The sequence below is a fragment of the Cygnus olor genome, chromosome 10, assembly GCF_009769625.2.
Source record: "Cygnus olor isolate bCygOlo1 chromosome 10, bCygOlo1.pri.v2, whole genome shotgun sequence".
NCBI lineage: Eukaryota > Metazoa > Chordata > Aves > Anseriformes > Anatidae > Cygnus > Cygnus olor.
The window spans coordinates 242994-264810 of record NC_049178.1 but is presented as its reverse complement, the minus strand read 5'-3'; the positions used below and the strand labels follow the sequence as shown (position 1 = coordinate 264810).

The following is a 21817-nucleotide window of genomic DNA, read 5'->3' as shown; positions in this document are numbered from 1 at the left end:
AATCCAGTTCAGTAAGGAAAATTATGCACATAACTTTCATTCAGAAAGAATTATGTAAGAAAGTTTGTTTGAAATTTCATAAAGGAAATTCAGAATTTTCTAATTCTTTTCACTGATGCTGTTGGTGTGGTCTTTTTGTATGGATGTTTTATTGGCTTTGTATTTGTTTGTTTGTTTGTTTTTTTCTCCCCAGAGAAACAATTAGTTTGGTTTTGGATTTTGTGGTGGTGATAGCAGTTTTCCTCATTTTACAGACACAGAACAGCAATGCAAGAAGAAATATGTTTGGTGGTTTTTTTGGTCTGAAAAAAACTTAACAATAAAGGTACATGAAAATTCATCCAATGAGAAAAATTAATACTTTTTCCTTTACAAGTATTATAAAATTAAAAAAAAAAATCTGTGCTATTCCACAAGACACAGTGACAGCTCCATCAATACACAGTAAAGTTAAAAATAAAAGCAAAACATTAACACAGGGGCTCTACATGCTCCCCACAACGTTTCCAACTAATTTCCACTGAGGCACCTGAGTACAGAAGGTCAGCCATTTTTTTCCCCCTGTTCTACTGCTGTTGACAGAAATCAGACAAAAAGTCAATTTACAGCCAGCCATGAAGGCAGTTTTGAGAGACTTCAGCAGCATTCATCACCTGGAAATAGACTCAGACCAAAGAGTTGGAGAACATAATACAGGTCGATTTCACACTGCAGCTCTTTCAAACACAGTTACTTAGAGGAGAAGGTATCAACATCACTGCTTAATCTGCTTAGAGGCAGACGGTTAATTAAAATATATTCTAATAACCACCAGGAACAGACGAAGGCAGAAATGTTCACAACAGTAGGACTTGTAACAAACTCACCATTCTCACTACTTTTGTAAAAATTTGCCCCGAACCACATTTATGTAGCTCTCACTAGGATCTAGAGTATGCGCATGAAAGAACAGGTTGTTTCAATAGCCTAAATCAGCCCTTATTAAATACAATGTTGTATTGGGAAGCCCCATCTCACAGCCATTCACTACAGAATGACAGCACAGGTACTTAAACGAGGACAACAGCTGCGGAAGCCTGCGAAAAGGGGAGTGCCATGCTCAGAAGCAGTTTAGCCCAAAATTAATTCACTTTCCACACGCCTCACAACTGGAACTGATGTAGTCCTTTCAGAGTCCGGCCAATTTTTCGCTACAGGCAGACTGCAGAGGAGATTTATACACCCCAGGGAATACAGGGAATCTCTGCTCTAGTCACACTACAATATACCTTCTAGATCCAGCCCAGACTGAAGGGAGTTCAGCTATTTTGCCTCTCCTCCAACCCCATAAATGCAGCTATGGTATGCAGATGTCTGTGCTTTCAGAATAGCAGGAATAGAACACAGGAAAACCAATGTTAAAGAAGTGCTGTAATATCTGGTTTTGAGATACTACTGCTACAGAAACATTGTTTGGTTTCTTTCCCCATATCTTTTTATTTAACAGATAATTTCAATAATGCTCTAAGCTACTTTTTATTAGGTAACAGTTTTAATACATTCAAGATATTTTTATATTTCCCCTCTTTGAAGAAATTAGCATTTTTAAGTAATTTTCTTTAGATTGCACACATGCTTTCTTACATAAACTATTTTAAAGAGGAAACAGTGCTATTTTCCAAAGTTTTCTAGGCCAGACCCATAGCAGTATTTCAGTTCCCAACTGTTTCTCACTCATGATAATCATCAGGAGTTGACCACCCAAACGTTTGAAGTATCCAGGTCTGAAGGCGCAAATACTTCATAAATTCAAGTAACATTTGTCTCTAACTATGTTAGATATCATGCACTTAATCTATTGTATGGAAACTGCAACTACAAAATGATTTAGTTTCTAAATTGCATTTAAAATATGCTTGCCCTTGAATAATTTTTATCAGCAGCTTTGGAAAATGACTTTTTTTTCCCCAATTGTTCGCTACCTCTTTTGTCTAGGGAAGTTCAAAATTCACTACACAGAAGGAAATTTAGCAGTCCTGTATGACTAGCTATACCAAAAATAATGTTTTCAAAGAAACCCATCAAAATTAACAGGAAGCATCATGGAAAACTCTGTTCTTCATTAAATTTAGAAAGCAACTGTAATACTTTAATATAGAAACTTCTATATGCTACAGGGGTAATAGTTTTCCGAGTAATTAAAAAACATCCATTATCTGGACAGATACGTTGTTTTTGAAGTAAGAGTTCTGAGTTTTTAGATTGAGTGACTTTATAGTCATAAATTGCTTAAACCTGTTTGTCACATTCCAATGGTGTGTGCACTCAAATGCACACAAGTACATGGACTTCCCATTCCTGTACTAACCCTAGAAGAAATTGTGTGTGTCTGTGTTTTCCTCTTTTAGAAACGCAGTTTAATGCAGCAATGCATCTACTGTTATTACCTGAAGTGTCTGGCTGAACCGCTTCAATGGAGTGGCCCTTACAGGAGGGATGAGACTTGCTAGCGATGTAACTCTGGAAAGAGGCTTGACCCGCTTGTTACTGGGCTCCTGTAAGGGGGGAAAAATGGGGGAAATGTGAGCATAATCAGTTAAATACTGCTGGCAGTTTCACTGGTTCTCATAAGGAAGCATTTATAAAATAGACGTTTGTAAACCTGGTATATAATTAAGAGTAGTATATAAACAAAAGCAGTTTTAAAAGCTGACAATGACAGATTACTCTTGGCTGGTACATAGAGATCCTGGAAACAGTTGAAATATATCATCATGGAGAAGTTGGCATGGCTGGTGGCAGGGGAGGGAGAAGGGTGAAGAGACAAAAATATGTTATTACATTAACTTATTCTTAAAAGAAGACAGACATCTTCAGCAGTGCTCTGCAGCTACTGCATCTTATGACAGTGTTGTCATTGAAAGGAATACTTTAAAATAAAACCAATTCAGTTTGTTTCTTTGCCTTCTGGCACTGTCAGCATGTGATTTTATTCAGTGAAAAGTATTTCACTCTAGAAAATATAATTCAGACCAATTTCTAACTTAAAGTGTCCGGTGAGTGCATGTTCATATAGAAATACCTCCACATACAGGCAAATAATGTTTACATACTTTTTTTTGCATAAAATAGAAAAAATAAACAAAAATCTACCATAAAGCATTCAACTAAATATTTTTCTTTTCATATATACTTTTAACAGCTCTTATGCCCTGTTTAAGTAATATATAACCACATCAATGTAATACGACAACTGTCCTGCAGATTTTAAAAAAAGTAAACAGAAATGATAATACAAGAAAGTGTTGTAAAAGCATAAAAACAAAACAGTTACCCTTGGCTTTCTAACCTCCATCTGACATTTAATGGATCTTGAACAGCACATGCAAAAGGCAACTTTTGACAGAAAAAGAGGCAAACCTTCCAAGTGACATTAAAAAACCCATCCAACATCATATTTCAAGGATATCCTAAAGCAGTTCATCTTTCTTTTTCAGCCATGGTTATGGAGTTTGTGTAGGTTTCCTATGCCTCCAATTTCCTAGACATATCTTTAGGAAAATGAAGCATGCCTATTAGCCTTTTGTTCAGAGAGCCAAATCCTTCTGGAAATAATGCAGATTTATCATCTTTCCCGTTAGAAGGAGAAAAAAAATGCAGCAATGATCATCATCTGTATTACTGGCAAGAAAAAGTCTCTTCCATTAGCACAGCAACAGAGGAAAGGTGAGAAGCAGCTACATATTTAATTTACTTCTCAGCAGGCAAACCCAGAAATCTGTAAATGCTGAAACGAGGGACAAAATGTTAAACCCTCTAGCAAAAATAACGTATTCCTCCACTCATGAAACCCAGTACTAAAGCATTTTAGCAACCTAAATCGATCTACTTCTTTATCTTCACCGCTGCACTGCTATTCCTATTCCTTCCTTTTCAGCAGTCACATCTTTGACACAGGTTTCTGTTGGAGTTGTTTTTACGTCACTGCAGCACCACCGGCATGCTGATCTACACACCTCCCTGCTCCTGAAAAAATAAAAATAAAAAGTCTTTGAGATTCCACTGTAATTCTCCTCTAACTGGTGGCTCAGCCATCAGCAGTTGTTTCCTGTGATTACTCAGAATGCCAATCCTGCAGCACAAATAATATCCCATGGCAGAGCCTGCCTGATATCACTTGTGCTGCACTGCAGTGAAAGGACGCTGCCCTGCTTTCAGCTGGGACAGAGTTAATTTTCTTTCTAGTGGCTGGCATGGTGCTGTGTTTTGATTTCGGATGAGAATAATTTTGGTAACACACTGTTTCAGTTGTTGCTCAACAGTACTTACACTGAGTCAAGGACTTGCCTAGGCATAAATATCACATCCCTAAAGCAAAATCTCGAAATCAAGCATATATGGACATTAAAGAAGACAGAGGGGGGTTAGGATTAAGAGAAAAGATTTCTCCTCCTTTTCTGCTATATGCCTTCTGTAATGCTATAGCTTTGCTGCTAAGTGTATCTTCTTTGGTCCAAAGACAAAACTGATGGGGAAAAAAAAATGTTTGATCTTTACTACATCACAGATATCCATATCCTGCTTGGAAGTTAAATGCTTCCCATAGTCCAACAGACCTTTTACACACACATTGTGATTGCACAGTCTTTCAGTCTTAAATTTAACCAAACTAAGCCCAGAAACCCTTGAATAATTTTCTTTGGAATCTACTGCCAGCAAATGAGCTGACAAAATAAGTAAAACTGTTCTTCACTGCATTTCTGCAGCACCATTGGAGTGATGCAAAAACTTTGAATGTATCTTCCTGAGCAGTGTTTAAGTACAAGAAGACAAGCCAGTCTACTCGTATGTGAATATTTCCACATCTGTGTGCACAACAGCAGCTAAAGTTTATTAATCACTACACTTCGCCTGCTGGCTATGAGCTCAGGCTGGGACCTAATTTGCTCTGCCATGTGGGGCACATAAACGTCAGGCAGCTGCGAAAACTGATGCAAAGCATCACATAACCTTACTTTGAGTAAAAAGGAGGGAAAACCACCTTCCTTCTCCTGGAGAGCGAGAGGAAGCGGGGAAAAAAAATCTCTGATTCCTCCTTCTTCACGTCAGACAGTCCAAAGACTGTCTGAAACCTGCACTGTCTCCTAGCCAGCAATGCCTACACTTCCAGGGGAACATGATACAGCCCCTCCTTTAAAACTCCCCCATCCATTTCAAGGTGAAAGTTACTTGGGCAGTATAATTTTCTTTACTAAAGTTTGTGCTGCTAAACCATACTGGGTACGAAAGTTGATGTTAAAGAGAAGAAACTCCAAACAGAGTTTCAGCCACTGTTGAAAAACAGTAAGCTCTTCTACAGCCCCTTGCTGTACGCCGCCAGAGGTCAGCACCTCTCCCAGCAGCCAAAAGGAAAGCCTGCTAAACGGTTGTGTGAAGGTCTGTCTGCAAAGGTCCTACCTCTTCTGTCAGCATCCCCTTTTGTCTTCCTCGTGTTGGGTATCATGTGCTGATCTCACACAGAAAAATTTGATCAGAATTCAAAAGAGCTAAAATATGTAGTACCAATTAGGAATTGGATGTTTCAATTATGAGAGATCAGCATTATTACAGGGTTCTAATATGATTATTTAAAATAATGACTCAATAATTTCAGAAGTCTAAGACTTCACACTGCCAATCAGGTCTGAAAGTATATCTTGTTAAGCAGAAGTTCTTCATTATGCAGAAAGCTTTCTACTAATGTGTGACTTTCACTCCACATTATAAATGGTCTGGTAGGCTACGACACCCGGCTGGAAGTAAAAACTCACCAAACCTTCCAGGTGTCCCCTCCCTCAGAAATATCTAACCACAACAACAATCAACACTGAGTCACCCCTTCCGCTGTGGAATAATAAAGCTCGTATAGGAAAGGTGCAATGAAAAAATAACAATTTTCATTGTGCAATGAAAAAATAACACTACTGGAGCAATTCTAAAACTGTAGGATAGTAACACTCAAACTCTTAGACACCCTTGCCAGGGTCACACTTTTCCTGTTGCATGGTCTACGTTCATTTCATCTCTACCTCTCCCTCCCTTTAAATTACTCTCAGGCTATCTGCGTGGCCTCTCCAAACCAGTGACACAGAGATGATGAACTACTGATGCCAATAATCTGGGCAGGGAAAAATTCCGCAGCCTAGTGTATGAAAAAGTGAGTTTTGAACACACAGTTGTTTTCCTAATCAAGGTCTCTGTTCTTCACAACCAACAGATGAAATGGGAAACATAGTGTATGAACTGTTCTGCTTTACCCAGAGATACTGACCAGTGTCTGCACTTGCACATCAGTCCAATAAGACCACGGGGTTGCATTCCAGATGCTGCTTCCCAAACCACTTCAGTTGTTCCTATTTTTCTCTTTCCTTTTTTTTTTTTTTAAATAATAATTAAAAAAAAAAGATGCTTGTGGTTAGGAATTCTTTGTACATGTGGTCGTTATTTTACTACTATATTGTCTATGAAAACCTCTGGTTTTCTAGTTAACTGGGGAGTGGTCCTACAATCATAAAATATTTGGGGACACGAATCTAAGCACACAGGAACTCAGAATTGTGCGATTCCTGTGTCTAACCAGCATGGAGAGGCTGCAGAAAGGACATACTATCCAAGAAGAATGAACATTAGGTTCCAGGCCAGTATCTCTGAGTGTGCTCAAAAGACTCGGAGCTACCCAGTCATCACTTGTCTTTCCCTCCTGCTCGCCCTCCCAGTCCAGGGAATCTAGAAGCAGATGGGATTTAGCAGCTGGATCCGTTTGCAACAACTATTACCTGTCCAGACTGGGAACTGGGCCAAGTCAGGACAAAAAATTCAGCAGTTAGAATTCTTTGTTTGACCTTTTGAAGTCATTATTGATATTAAAAAAAAAAAAAAAAAAAACACTTCAGAGTTCTGAACTAAATGTTAGACTGCATTGTCAGAGTCACGAAGGCTTGCTCAAACAATATGGGAAGTTGGAAAACAAAAGATCCAGACTACAGTTTGGCAAGGTTTTCAAAATGTGGAGCTGGTATATGTGAACAAGTAATGTTAATCTGACAGTACTTTAAATTTGATATAAGGCTAAATAAAGCTGAGGGAAACATGAGTGCAGAAACTTCAAAGGCTGCACAGTCCAAGTGAAGTCAAATTAATACCTGACTAAGCTAGAACAAAGAGCAGCTGGCTTTTGGAGGGAGCTGTATATTTGAACTCAAGATGACTTTGGTAATGTGAATACTGGAATTCAGAAAGCAAAGAATTAGAACTGGAAATACCACATATATATGCACCCTTGAAACTCTTGAAACTGAACAAACAGAAAGAAGCAAATCTGTGTACAAGATCTGGATGGTTCTGGAAACCATGAAGTGGACATTTCAAACAACTACCCTGTACTTCTGAAAGAGTACATTTTTATCCTATACTTTTCTTTGGAATTCCCAGGAAGAAAGATTAGAGTAGTCAAAACAGCACAATCAATTACCAAATATTTAAGGCAGGAAAATATCAGATAAGAAGTTTCAAAGATGCCATGCCTCACCATTCTCCTAATGTGGCATGAAGGACACTACCGTAGATTGCTTCTTCATTGTCATTTATTCTGTAGGTCACTCTGTTGAACCCTTATGTACACTTGTACTTGTGGTATTTTCTACATATTAAGCTCTAACCTAATAGTTTAGACTGCTGAATAAGAAAGAGAAGCTGTATCTTTTAAGGTACAGCTCTCCAAAGCTTAGTATTCTGCTGCTGGACAGCTGGGAGATGTGTACAGCAAGGACTTGCAGGTACAGTGCTACCAGGAAGCCGTATTTTTCTGAGTAACTTCTGCCAACTCCCTCCTCAGTACAATTTCTTTTTTCCACGTGTAGCTGAATGAAGTGCTTTCTAAAACTGTAACGTGGTAATTTCAAAACAACATCATCTTAGCAAAGAAAGAACTTTTGTATCATTACTTCTGGCTCTAACACACAGCTTATCACTGCAAAGTCCCAGGCTTTGCATACACCACCTGTTAGAGGGGCAGGTTAAACATTCAATATCCACAGTAGCATGTTAAAACACAAGATCCTTTGAACAATTAGGTACTTACATCAGTTGCAATGTACTGACAGCTATTTATAGTTGTTCATGTTTATAAAGCTGATGTTATTGTTTCTTAATCAGTGAAACCAGCACATAACAACTGGCTGTGTTGTATCCTAACCCACTGCAAAGACAGGAAAAGCTTTTAGAGGGGGAATTCAGGGGAAGAAACTAGCATTTCTCATGCTCTTCGTCCACAAAGTAAGTGACTCTTTCAGCAGCACATGTAAAGAATGGAATTTTCCCAAAGTTCACAGTAAGTGCCTTCCTGTCAGAGTGAGTTAAATATATTTAATAATATCGATTAGTTTTCTATACATTGTCATTCAACAAGGCCACCCACAGCTTAATTATTATACTTTGATGGTTAAATGACTCCAGTACAAGATTGATTTTCATTTTCTAACAAACAGAAGGAAAGGCAACAAAAAGAAGTAGCCCAGATTCCCTTTACTGATTCCGCAGGACAGCCGAACCAATGACCTGGATAACACATAATGCAGAGCACGCAGCAGTAGTCTAGGTGCCATACAATAGGTCTTCACTTGCTGCAGTACCTCATTCCAAAATTCCTTCACTCCGTGCTCCCGAGCAGCTAGCCCCTGATTTCCTCCCAGCGAACGGTAAAAGCAAATGCATGTTCACTGCTAGTATGATTGTTTTTCCACCTGACTCTCCCATCCCTCATCAGCGACTTCAACAACAGTCTGCATGTCAGAGAGCTGCTGCTGAATTGGACAAACAAGGGAAAACATTTCCCTCAGGGGTCATTATACTCCGTCCTCAGCCCACGGGCAGCAGTGCTGCCATCACTTTGTGTTGATTTTTCTGATTGTAATTAAAAACAAATACACTCAACAAAGGGGATCTACAGAGATTTGTAAGTCAACCCAGAAAACAAGGGCTAAGTGAAACCTTGCACGGGAACTCAGCATTTCAGAACATAAGGACTTGCTCCTTTTACCTTCAAAGGCAAACTAGCCTTCCCTTCACCCCCCCAAAAAACAGCTGATATTGGCAACGCTCATTCAAAACAGCTTATAAGTGCCGATGTTACTGGACTTCAAGGACTGCCAGAACCAACAAATTCTCAGGTAACTCCTTACAGCAGGAGTCCTTGACTTGGGTTTGCTACCTTTCTTGACATTATCCCAAAGATATGCTGGGGATGTTTTCGCCTTTTAATACACTTTCTATTCGTGAACCTAGACAGACAGGTATCCAAGGCATTAATTCTATGTTTCGGAGCACTCATTACTGCAAACATTTTATTAGAAATTAGTCTCAAAGGAGTTAACAGTGTCATAATTGGACAACTCTGTAAAGTGAAACAGCCCAGTAACTTTTGTTTCAGACATAACTCACAAGCAGTGCCAGCAACCTGAAACAGAAGCACTCTGTTTCAGACTTCATATTACTGGCTAAACTCCTATACTTCTATACCTTAAAGGTTATTAGTTTTTAGCCAACTTTATAAGGGTAAGTCAACACTTGTCATGGCAGGAAGCCCAACATTATTATTTTTATTAGTCTGCTACTAGTTAAATTGGCCTAAGATTAAACAGTTCTAATAAATGCTCCCAAAACTTGGAGTTTAATTTAAAAAACACACCTCCACGCACACACTTTCAAGCTCTGTTCCACAGGATGTTATCAATATTTAAACTTCAGCAGGATTAAAAAAAAAAAGATGCGAGCAAAAAGGTTAAAAAAGAAAAAGCAACCCACATTACAACAGCCTCTTACTACAGCAAACAGCCTAAAAAATAAAGCATGCCATGCAATTCGGGCTTTTTGTCCGTTCAGAGAGAGGCAAATCTAAAACTAGAACAACATTCTCAGTGGTTATTGAAGCTAACAGAGACCATCTTTTTTAATGCACGAAACCACAGAAAATTTGCCTTTCTTTCATATTTAATAGTATGTTAGAAATACTCCGGTCAGGAAATCCTCAAACATCCAGGCTTCTAGAGCTGTGAATGTATGTTCACGTACAACTCTCCAAAAATTAGTGTGGTCAAGAATAACGAAGCAGGCAACTCTCCAGTAGCTCTAAGTACAGCTACCTTTGTGCAACGCTGAGCTATAATCACCCACAAAAAACCATCCTAAAACCTGGGAAAGGCATCACACTAGTACAACACCAGCATCACAAAAGGTTATTAAGCAAGTTAAGTAAATGATACATATCTGCAACTTGATCTGCCAATAAATCTTGTATATCAGTGGTAAAACTTCTAATGTTTCTTCCAAATCCACAAGGCTCCACCACCTGCACTCTCTGATGGGAGCAGGAAAAGGTTTGTTATTCCTCCTCGGCTGGTCTCCACAAAAGCAGCCATCAAATAAAGCAAAATCCAGAGACGTTTTGTTTTCATCAGTGTTATAAAGAAGAGGTCATGAAATGATACTTGGGGTAGAAGGAAAAGCCATGCAGAGAAGTGGTAAAGCACTCTCAGTTGAAGAAAGCGAGCTGAAATGTGCATCAGGGTATGGCACCACGTGCTTCATCGGACATCGGCGCAGTCCCGCGAACAGGCTGCCCCCAGCCGGCACCACCTCACTGCCTCTGCCATATGCCAGACAGAAGCACTGCGGCGCCAGCAGCACAGGGACAAGTTGTGTCCAGCTCTCTTGACTGATAATTCATTTGTCTGCAATATCCAGAAATCAATGTCTACCAGCAGTTAGGAAATGACGGCAAATTGACAGAAAAACCTCACACTGAGGTGAATTAACACAAGTAACAGAAATGCCGAAAAACCCAGACAACTAGCATAGAGTTGATTAAATTCTGAATTTCCTCTCATTTAAAGCTGCTTGTGCAGACTACCCTAGACCTTTTCCCTGCTGGAAGAAACTGGATCTGAAGCTGGGCTGCCAATGAACGAGCAGACATGGCACGGTAGGTTCCTGCATGGCAGCAAACCAGCAAGGTGCTTGCTGCAAAATGCCACTCAGCAGATTGGGTTTACCCTTCCTGCACTCCCCTGCCTGAGTTAAACACGGTCCTGAGCCCAAGGCAGCCTAGAGCTTCTCCTGGACAGCAGTATATTGAGGATACTAGGAAACACCAAAAGACGGGTTGCAAATGGCCCTAATTCCTAAGGCTACCATTTCTGCAGTGTAGGAGACGTAAGCAGACACTGGATGAACCAGAACGTCCTGGAGACACACAGGAATCCTGTGCCATTGTGGTAGTTTTTACAGCCTAAGCCTAGGCATTATGTTAGATCCTGCACAGAGAGGCAGGAAAACATCCTTGCCCTGAGGAATTCATGTCTTTGTTCCCGGGACTTCAAGTCAATTTGTTTGCTTAGTTTCTTGGGTTTGTTTTGTTTTGTTTGTGTGTTTTTTGAGGGGGAAGAGGGCATGGAGTGGAAAATTTAAAAAGCGTAAGGAAGAAAACACTTTTGGAATGGCTAAAAATACTGCAAAATACTCAGTTGTTAAACATCTGAGAAACACCTACCTCATTTTACTCCTGAATCTCCATCTGCTCCTTTCTATTGACACAAAACTGTGCAATTCTTACACCTGGAGCTTGAAGAATGAAGAGTATTTTCTAGCAAGGATATTTAGCAGCACTTGTATAGCTAAGCACAGCTGTCTCCTCCCCTTGTTTGTGGTTATGAAAAACATTTGTGTTTAAATGAGAAAATTAATTCCAATCATGGAAGTCCATTTGCTAAATACAGACAAGCCTCAAGGGATATGAGATTTATTATGAGTTAAGGAGGGCATTTTTGAGGGAGCTCCTTGTCAAAATACTGAAAGTACATCTTGAACAGCTCTTAACTTCCTCTGCTTCCCTAGAGCTGCACTTTTTCTGTCCTTAACCACAAGCCCCATTGACTTTGATGTTGCTAAAGATGCTCAAAAACTTTCATGGCCCTATTGGGGACGTTAAATTTCATCTTAACCAGACTGATCTTTCCATTCATAAACTACACAATTCCAAACAAACATAGTGTTTCACAACAACTATTTTTTTCCAGAACTTAAAGAAGTATGTTAACTGCGTAAACATTTTTACATATAAAAAAAGGTGAGCTTAAGAATTTTGAGAAGGAAAAGTTCAGTATCTCAAAGACTTCTCCCAACTTCTATAGCTGGATTTCTTGTGATCAAGAAAGGTTAAATGGAAACAGTAAAAAACAGTAAAATAGAATACTACTACAGATTTAAAATACCTAAATACATAAAAGAGGATTAATTCATGAGATACACTAACTTCTACAGCGATCCCAGGACCAGGCACTTTGCTTTGTTCATTTTGTTTACCTTTGCTAAGTAAAAGGTTTTGTTGTTTACCGAGGCAAATACCACATGACTTTTAAGATCAAAAAGGATAAAAAAGGAAATGCAACATGCCAAACACTGATGGTCACAACAGACTTCTCTTCAAATTAACACTTTGGTCTTTTTCTTTTTTTTTTTTTTACTTTGTTTTTCCTATTATTTTTTAACCAAAGACAGATAAATTGATTTGTATTTGCACTTGCTTATTAAAACAAAAAGTATAATTTAATTACAGGAAGTTAACCTTTGTAAAAAATGCCTCGGATCTTATGATGCTCTTAATCAAAATTACCTGTAATAATTAATCCTTTTGGTCAACATCAGCATACCAAGTCTGTTTCTGTGCAGTTAAATCCTTGGGTCACAGAGTCAGCTGTTAAAAACTATAGCTAATGATTTTTAACTATTACTAATTATTTTTATATGGACGATAAAACTATTGATAAAGTAGTAATCATTGCATTTGACAGTGTAGAGCACAGGAATATATTTCTACTGATTTGCATTTTCATTGAAGAACCAAAAGTCAGCCTTCCAGAAGATCTTACATCTCTGATCAAGGACTAAGTGGGAATTTAAGCACTTAATGCTAGATTTTCTAGTCTGTGAATCTTTTAGCCTTAGTGGGTCATCTCTGCTCCCACTTCTTTAGGCAGACCCAAACAGAAATGGAATAATCAGCTATAGTCACTTAAACCTCTTTCATGGAACATGATAAAATAAGCTTCCCAGAGCATCAAGGGAAGATTGCAAAGCAGGCTCTACTCATGCTTCCTATGTTCACAACATACCTACATCACAGACCTCTTTGGGTTGTGTCTGCATAAAGAAACTTTGTCATATTAACATGTGCAAGAGAAATAGCTATTAGAACCTTCAGTAATTATAACTATGTATTTTTACAGTTATAACTATACATTTTTACCATATACTTGGTACTAATTTCATCTTGTTGAACTACAGTTGGTATATTTAATAATCCAAATCATTAGTACTCTATTATCCAGTACCAGAAGAAAATAGTTGCAAAATTCAGCATGGTAAAGAGTCTCTTACAGCAGCTATTAAAAAAAATAGAGGAAAAAAAAGGAAAAAAAAAAGGAGAGAGAGGGAGAGAGAGGGAAAGACCTGTCTTGGGCCTTCTATTAACAACGAACAACAGCAGCTTACCTGTAGCCCTTCTGTTCTTCATCCCACTAACCTGGAAGCAATAGTTGTTTGTGTGCCACGCTGTGCGCAAGTCTCATCTTCTAACATTTCTATTTCAGAGGGAGATGTGGAGGCTAAGTGTGTCATGCAATCTTATAGGTACTGCTAAATACCTCATGCTATTAAATACACTTCAGTTTTCGTCAAACTTGTCAGACTAAAAATAGCTCCATATATTCTAGTCACACATTTTTTTCAGTTTCCTTTAGAGGGGCTGATAAGCTTGCTATAGCAAGTGAAGCATAGCACTTAGTACATTACAGGAAAGGATGTGGGTGTTTGGGCGTTTGTTTAATACCTTGAAGCAAGCAGTTTTGCTGATTATCTCTATTTCTGTCTTACAAAAAAGCCAGAAAGAGCCCAACACCTCTGTACCATTTACACTTAGAATTGTACTACAATATTTTACGTGGGGCATGCAATGATGTAGGCAAAGGCCTTGCACTATGTCCTATATTAATTCATTCTTCAGACACTGCAGTGTTTTGCTACCCTTAAATTGTATTTAGAAAGAACTGTGACAGTTGTACTTTGACCATAGGTACCTTTTCTCATGTTCCAGGTCTGAACTATTCACATACATTTTGGACATTTTATTAGTCATTGTTTCGTGACTGTGCTACTTCTACCAGATTTATGCTGAAGAAGTTCAAGTGTGGCTTACAGAACGAACCGTAAGCAGGAAACCTCTGTTCTCTTTTGTGCCACTGACTTGTTCCTCAGAAACAGCAGTGGTTTTCTACTGCTGCTCTGCACTTGAAGTCAGAGAATAAGGAAAAAATAATCTATTGTCAGTAAGCTTCAGCTGGCTACCCAAAGACTTCCACCTGAAACATGGGGAAATTTCAACAGTACTGATAAGGATACACATTTTTTGCTAGTCTCAGTTGAAATCAGTGGGGTTAAATTAAGTATATACTCAAGGTTTTTGATGAATTTCAGAGGAAATATTTAATAATCACAAATTTTGGCTTAAAAGCAAAAAACAACAGCCACACACCAGAAAATCTGTTCTGTTCCACATATGACAAAATCTATGCACATTAGGTAAGTAAATCAAGCAACTTCCCATATCAATAATTAAAATAGTTTTCAAAAGGTTCACCAAGCCAAAAGTTCAGAACCCACACACAGCAAACTAGCTTTCTGGTGTAGTAACACAAAATCGTGGTAGAAGGAGCTCAATAGCTTTGTTTTAATTACTAAAGGGTGGAGAAACAGCTTAACATTTGATCTGGAGAAGAAATGGGGATTTTTCCCCATATTGATAGATTTTTAAGAATCAGGCTGCATATGTCTATCCTAACAATGCCTTTCCCAAAGTGTGGTTTTTTCTGCTTCCTTTGCCAAAATTTTTGAGTGGCAGATGGAGACAAACAGAAGAATGCTTAAAAGTTTATTTTTTGGAAGAAATAGCGGTCCATCCTACTCTCAGAAATCAGCCTGAAAGCACAAGGTGAATTTTCTTAATTATATAAGATACAAAATTAAAGATTATAAATCCAAGTCAGTGTTTGCACTGTAATTCTGATTGATCACATCCGTTATTAGAGACTTCCTCATGCTCTACAATTTCACTGAGACTTTTTCTTTGAAATTTGAATATAATTAAACTGCCCTTCCTAAGTGTAGCAGAATAATGCTTGAACTCTTCAGATTTGCCAATTCTATTAATTCACACACACAAAAAATTAAAATCTTCATGCACTAAAAGACTAAATGCATATTTCTTAGATGTTATTACCAGTAAAACCAGTACCCTTAAATGAACTATTCAGTGATTAACAACACGTGCTTTATGTATAAGCACACACACATATTCAGGATGTTAGCTTTCAAAAACACAGTTGACAAAATTTCAGGTTTGTTAACTGCAGTAATTAAAACCCTTTATGCACAAGTACACCAAAAAGCAAGAGGGCAGAATCTTCTTCTTAGTCCTTAGTTTAAACAGGGACACTTGGCTCATGTTACCTTCAACTGCTGGAAGTAATTAAACTTTTATGTAGTTGGATTAAATGCGTACAATTTAGTAATTTGTCTTCAAGTTACTCAGTAAAGAAGACTAATAAAGAATCTATACACTTGAAATGATAAAAACTTTCAGAAAGAAGCTTAATCTTTTCTCCAGCACAGCTGAACAGCCTCCTTGAGGTCACTTTGCTTTCCACAGAACTACACAGAGCAGACTAAACACTAACCTAAAGTATCAAATATTCAAGTCTTTAACAAACCCCACTCCTTGAAAGTTTCCACCATTTACGAAGAGTTTTGCAAACGAGTAAGTTGAGTTTTGGTTAAAAATCTTATTCCTTAATGTCACATTAAAAGATTTCATCCATTTTAAGAAAGACAGTAGTCAATCTGCTGACCTAGCAGCTTTCAGTTAACTGCGCTATCACATTAATTTCTTGTTTTAGCACTGATGAGGACAAGAGAGTGACATGGAGCTTCAAGGCACCGTCTTCCAGACTGCCTCCACTGTCAGCAAAGCACTTAACTGGCTCCTGCATCAGTTTAACGATTAGTAAGTAATGCTTAGAACTAGAATAAAATAAATATAAATGACATTAAACTACATATCTAAAACAGACGTTTCATTAACCACTTCAAAGATTAATTCCTTAAAACGCCAGATGACAAGATTCCTCGTTCCTTTATTCCAAAAAGAAGTTCATCACCAAGGAAAGCACTACGGGATGCCCAAACAGACCAGGGATCTATGCCCAGAAGCCCCTTTTCCAAGCGCATCACTTCTCCCCGAGCACCACAGAGCTACAAAGGAACAAAGTTGTGACCCGCCACCCGTAACTGAGCTACCTCCGTCTCTTTAGCTGGTCCGCTCGCTGCCTGCACGTCCAAGGCACAATTCGCCCTCTTGACCGTAAGGTAAAAAGGGTAATCCTTGGCCACCATCGCGGCGGCGAGAGCGTCAGTTTCGGGTGTCACAGCTGATCCGCTCCGAGAGCGAGCCGTGAGGACGGAGCCGAGCCGAGCCTCCCGGGCGCCCGGCAGCAGCAGCAGCAGCGTCCCGCCGGGGGCTCCAAGCGCAAGGCCTGCGTCCGCCCCGCGCTCCGAGGGGCCGCCGGGGAGTGCGGGGCTGCGGGTAGGGAACGGCCGGAGGCGTCGTCAGTAGGCTGGAGGCAGCCGGAGGAGGCTGGAAGCGGCCTCACAGCGCAGCCCCGCAGCAGGCCCGCCCCGCGGGGCGGTGTCGACGCCGCCGCCTCAGCGGAAAGGCGGGGAGCGGGGGCTGGCCGCGAGGGGACTCGTCTGCCCGCCTCGGCCCGCTGTGGAAGTTAGGTTCCCACGCAGCCCTTCTCAACGCGTACCACAAGTGGAGAATTTCACCCCGCCTTTATGCTTGCTTCTCAGAGGGTCAACACCGTTCAGTTATTGCCTTTTGGTTGGGCTGTCGGGCTGTCTAAGCACCTGGCAAATGCAGGATTTCATGGCCATCCATCACCAGCAGTCCCAAAGAGCACAGCAGCCAAGGCCCAAACACCATTCCCATTCCTATGGATGTCAGTGGCATCTGCATCCTGTATACAAGTGCTCCAGCCCACCAGAGAGGGAGTGCTGCATCATGCTATGCTGCCGCAACACTCAGCATTGCTCACTCTCTGGGTATTTTGTTCACCCATATTGTTACTTCTTCCCGTCTGGCAAGCAGGAGTTTGTTTCTTGTGTTTTTTAAAGTTACACTGCTGTTGCTATTGTTTAGTCCAAGAGCTCCCCTGCCCACACCCCTCATTGTAACGAGCTGAGAGAGTGGAAAAACACCTCTGATGGGCATAGCACAGGGTGCACTGCTGGGCCAGGACAGCCAGGCAGAGGGGCTGGTGTCTACCTTCGGACAAAGGTAGCAAAACTTTCCTGAAAAGAGAGAGGGAGTAGCAGGGGCCTTGTCTGCATTAGGGGACTGATCAGACAGAAAGAGAATATAGGAGACAAGGAAAAGGAAACTGAGTAGGAAGCTGGATAGGGGCAGCAGGGAAGGATAGTTTCAGGCAAAGGGAAGCAGCACGATCAAGAAGAACTTTACAGAGCCTGACAGAACTAATGCTATTTTTAAAATTTTTAAAGGCAGGTTGGATGGATGTTGATTCACAAGCATTTGTTTTGCTAAAGGTTATTAATCAGATAGTGATGCCTTTAGAATAAGCTTATTCAAATGGGAGACTTAGTCCTCATTTGGGTAGTTCCTTTGACTTCACCAACACCCCAAACATACAATGTCTCATACACTTGTTCTCCCAGGCCCGTTCAACAGCAGTCACAGTAGCTGAGATGGTCTCCTGCTGCCTATTTTGTAGTCATCTGCTCATAAAAACAAACAAAAACCAAAACCAATCCACAACACACACCAGTCTCCCAAGCCCCCAGTTCCTGGAGAAAAAGCTAGAAGAAAAAGTACCAGTACATTTTTTTTGTTGTTTTGTTTTGTTTTTTAGAAGAAGTAAAATTTGAACCTTTGGAGTGATACGGGCTGTGCTGCTCTCCCCATCTCCAAAGGGCCACAGGAGGACTGGCCAAGGTTCAATGGAAGCACAAGTGTTGACATGAGGCATTGAACAGCTTTCACATAGAGAACAGCAAGCAGACAGGACATTTCAGACAGGAAGAGAAATCAGGACAGATGTGATAGAGATGTACAAAACCATGAGAGACAGAAAAATAGAGAATGGTTTTCCACTGCATTCAACTACAGAAAAAGAGGACCATCACATTAAACTGCATGGTGGCAGATTTAGAGAGAAAAGTGGAACTAATTCTTCATGTTACGTACAATTTTCAAGTTATACACAATGGAAATATTTGCTACAAGACGCTGCTGCTAAGAAAGTTTCTCAGACACAAGTTTCGGGCTACTGGAACAATATTTCGGGAAACACCATGACAGGCTCTTTCCGTTTTGTACTCCTCCCCAGCAATCCACTGTTGACCTCCACTAGAGATTTGATATTAGGCTAGACCGATCATTGCTGTGGACCCCTTACTCTCCATTTTTCATAAGATATGAAAATAAATCTTTTTTTTTTCCAGAGGATTACTTGTCTCAGTTGAACGTTTCTGAAACTACACACAGCTATTTCATTCATATGAATGTACGTTCTTTTTTGCAACTCTTTGGTATGATGTTCAGAGGACATACCTCTTTTGTACACAATCTGCTACTGGTGGACAGTTTCTCCTTACATTTCAAGCACATCAAAACACCAATACATACACACAGGTTAAAATGGTCAGAACATCCTGAGAACACTGCAGCTGCTGTCTAATCATTGAAGCCCAAGAAGCCTTGATTTCAAATACCATCTGTGTATGTTTGTTTACGTATGCGTATGCTAAAACCATTTTAAAAATCAGCTTCACTTAGATGAGGAAAAGCGCCTTCAGGGCATGCCCCCGAACCATGTTAGTCCTGTAACATGCTTCACAGCATAAAGAGTACTTCACACAGGACAAGAGTGTACTGGTTTGGAGACTCAATGAACTTGAGTTTATAAGTATATAAAAGGAAGTGCAGAGAAAAATTCTGCCTTTTTTCCAATTAATCAGGCATGTGCACTTCAGCTTAACTAAGCATTCTCGAGAAACAAGAGAAAAGACTATTTTAAGAGGAATATGATTCTTTAACTGCTAGAAATAAGCAGTACTGATAAATTTCAGAGTAACTTACACCTAAAAGACTATAGCTTCTGTAAACATCTAAAATAGGATTCATTAGAGACTTTGCATGTTTGTCTACTCTGCTAGAAGAGCATAAATACTGTTTTAGAACTGAAATTTGGATTCATTGGTACATTGATGCACCTAACTTTATAAGTATCATATTATCTGATGGAATTAAACAATAGTGCAATTTCAAAAAATTCTCTCACAGAATGTCTAGAACAGGCTTGTGAGATTGTTTGTTTTCCGATATATATATATATATATATATATATATATATATATAATATACATATATATAATATTTATTACTTAGGAACCAAGCTGTTTGGTAATTCTGGTAATCCCTGCTCAAGTAAGGTACACTGTTGACCTGGTTCAGGACTAAAGTTCACTGGTGAGGTTGTTTTGTGATCGTCTGGTTCACACCAATGCTTTTAACCAGTTTGCCCATACATTCAAAACCAAATATTGAAGTAACTATTGCAAAAGCATCTGTCTGTATGACAAAGTCCTTTGAAACATTTAAGTTTTAGAACACAAATGATCCAAAATACAATGGCAAAAGAGAAAAAAAAAATACCAGTTCCTTCTAGACAATGGTTAAGAAGCCATTATGCTAAGCAGCAGCAAACGTAACTAAAATATTTAATCTAATCTAAACATTTATATAAGGAAAATCCAAATGGAGCAAAGCATCTTTAACCATGGAAGTCATGGGCTTTAAGGAGTTCGGTGGAACAGAAAATCATTAATGAAAGCTGAACACAGAAGAAAACACACAAATAGATTGTTTAAAGTTCAGGGTTGGTGTTTTTGTTGTCTTGTTTAAGTTTTCTTTCAACATGATCTTTGCCAACACATTCCAACTGCCTTTGGGCAGAAATGCAGAATCTGTAATTAAACAGAAATATTTTGAGATGTCTACACCCAGATCTCAATTACCGTCTTCCTCCTGATATGCTAATGTGACTGCTTTCCCTATTAAAAGTCAAAATCTGTTTTGACGAGCTGTTAAAAAAAGATTAGATAAATGCAATCAATTTTTGATAAAATATTCATATTCCAATAAGTAAAAGACTCAATGCCTGTCTATCTGTCTCTGCTTTTCTTCCCTCACCCAACTTAACACAACCATCTGCTCTTTTTTTTTTTTCGGTCTGCATTTGACTGTCAAGCCTAAAAAATAGCCTAGCCTTAGTTGCAACAATTAATTCTATTTCTTTTTGTTTTTTTTTTTAATTACAACTATCAATGCTAGAAGAGAAACACTACTAACTGTATTTCTCCCGTGGTTCATATTTGTGGGAGCTTTTTTCACCCATTTTGGATGATTTTGAAATATACATTATGCACCTAGACATACATTTCACCAAGAACGCAGCTCTGTGACAAGTTCCCAGCAGGTCTAAGTAACAAGACAAAAATTTAATCAAAGGTATAATGCTTTGAAAAAGAAAACTATTATCACTATCATCTTCAGATACACTATATTCTCAACTCTTAGTGTTGTTTGTGTTTTGTTTTGTTTTTTAATAAAGAACAATAAACAGTTCATTGTTTTGTTTTCAAAACAGATTAATTTCTGTATGAATATGAAGTATCCAGTAGTCTCTGAGTCATCCTAAACACAGCAGCTCAGCTTTCTTGCTATGTTACTCCAGGCTTATGGTGGGAGTAAGAGATTTAATATAAAGTCTGTTGCAGAGGGCTATCATCTCAACACAATTTTGGCTAAGTGTGCAGACTACTTGGCTTGTATTGTTTCTGAAAGTTTTACCCACCGTAAAAGCCTGAATTAAGTGAAATATTGTATGCACATTTCAAGAAAAGAAATCTCAGTAGCTTGCACTCCATGGAATATTCTTTGAGTATGGCTATCTCTCATATGTGCACCCACCATTAGTATGTGTTTTCACCAAAAAACAAAACAAAACAAAAAAGAAAAAGCCGCTGCTTACAAGAGGTAAAATTTCACTAACAATATTCAGATAAAAGTTACTATTCCATAAAACGACCAGTGAAAGTAAGCCAGGCTAATGCTGCACACACAGTTCTGCACTTACTGAACGTTTCTGAAGCCTCTCTTCAATGTACTCTAATATAACTTCAGAGTGATCATTAGGAATCTTTCAGAAACAAAACAACAAACAACCATGCACAGGAAAAAAAAAAACACCCAGGAAAAAAAAAGGCAATTTTTTTTAAGTAGTCATTTTCACCGAACATCATGGGTTTAACTCTGCTTAGGAGCTCGAACAACTGTGATGTAGTAGTTAGAAAGCATATAAACTGCAAGATAAAGGGTACTTATCAGGCAGTTGCACAGCTATTCCTGAAACTGCAATTTCCTCATTGCAAATACAGATTGTACACACAGCAGTGAGAGCAACAATTTACTAGGTAATAAATACTAGAAAGAGACCACTTGATTAAACACATTGGTTCTAAGAAATTCCAATAAAAATATGATTACAGGATAAATGATTACCATTAAAAATGTCCTCTCAAAAAACACAGCTGTAATTTTTCCAGGTAGAGA

General features: G+C 39.0%; 1 protein-coding gene across 6 annotated transcripts in view; it reads right to left on the bottom strand.

Annotated features, from left to right (window-relative positions):
- ARHGEF3 (Rho guanine nucleotide exchange factor 3) overlaps positions 1 to 21817 on the bottom strand; it is a 125561-nt gene that overhangs the window by 14069 nt on the left and 89675 nt on the right. For 5 of the 6 annotated variants that reach the window (XM_040569021.1, XM_040569022.1, XM_040569023.1 and 2 more), the window contains one exon: positions 2427 to 2534. In XM_040569021.1, the coding sequence (XP_040424955.1) occupies positions 2427 to 2534 (108 nt within the window). Of the gene's footprint in view, positions 1 to 2426; positions 2535 to 16422; positions 17165 to 21817 lie in introns of those variants that run through there. The other variant, XM_040569027.1, reaches the window with a different exon arrangement.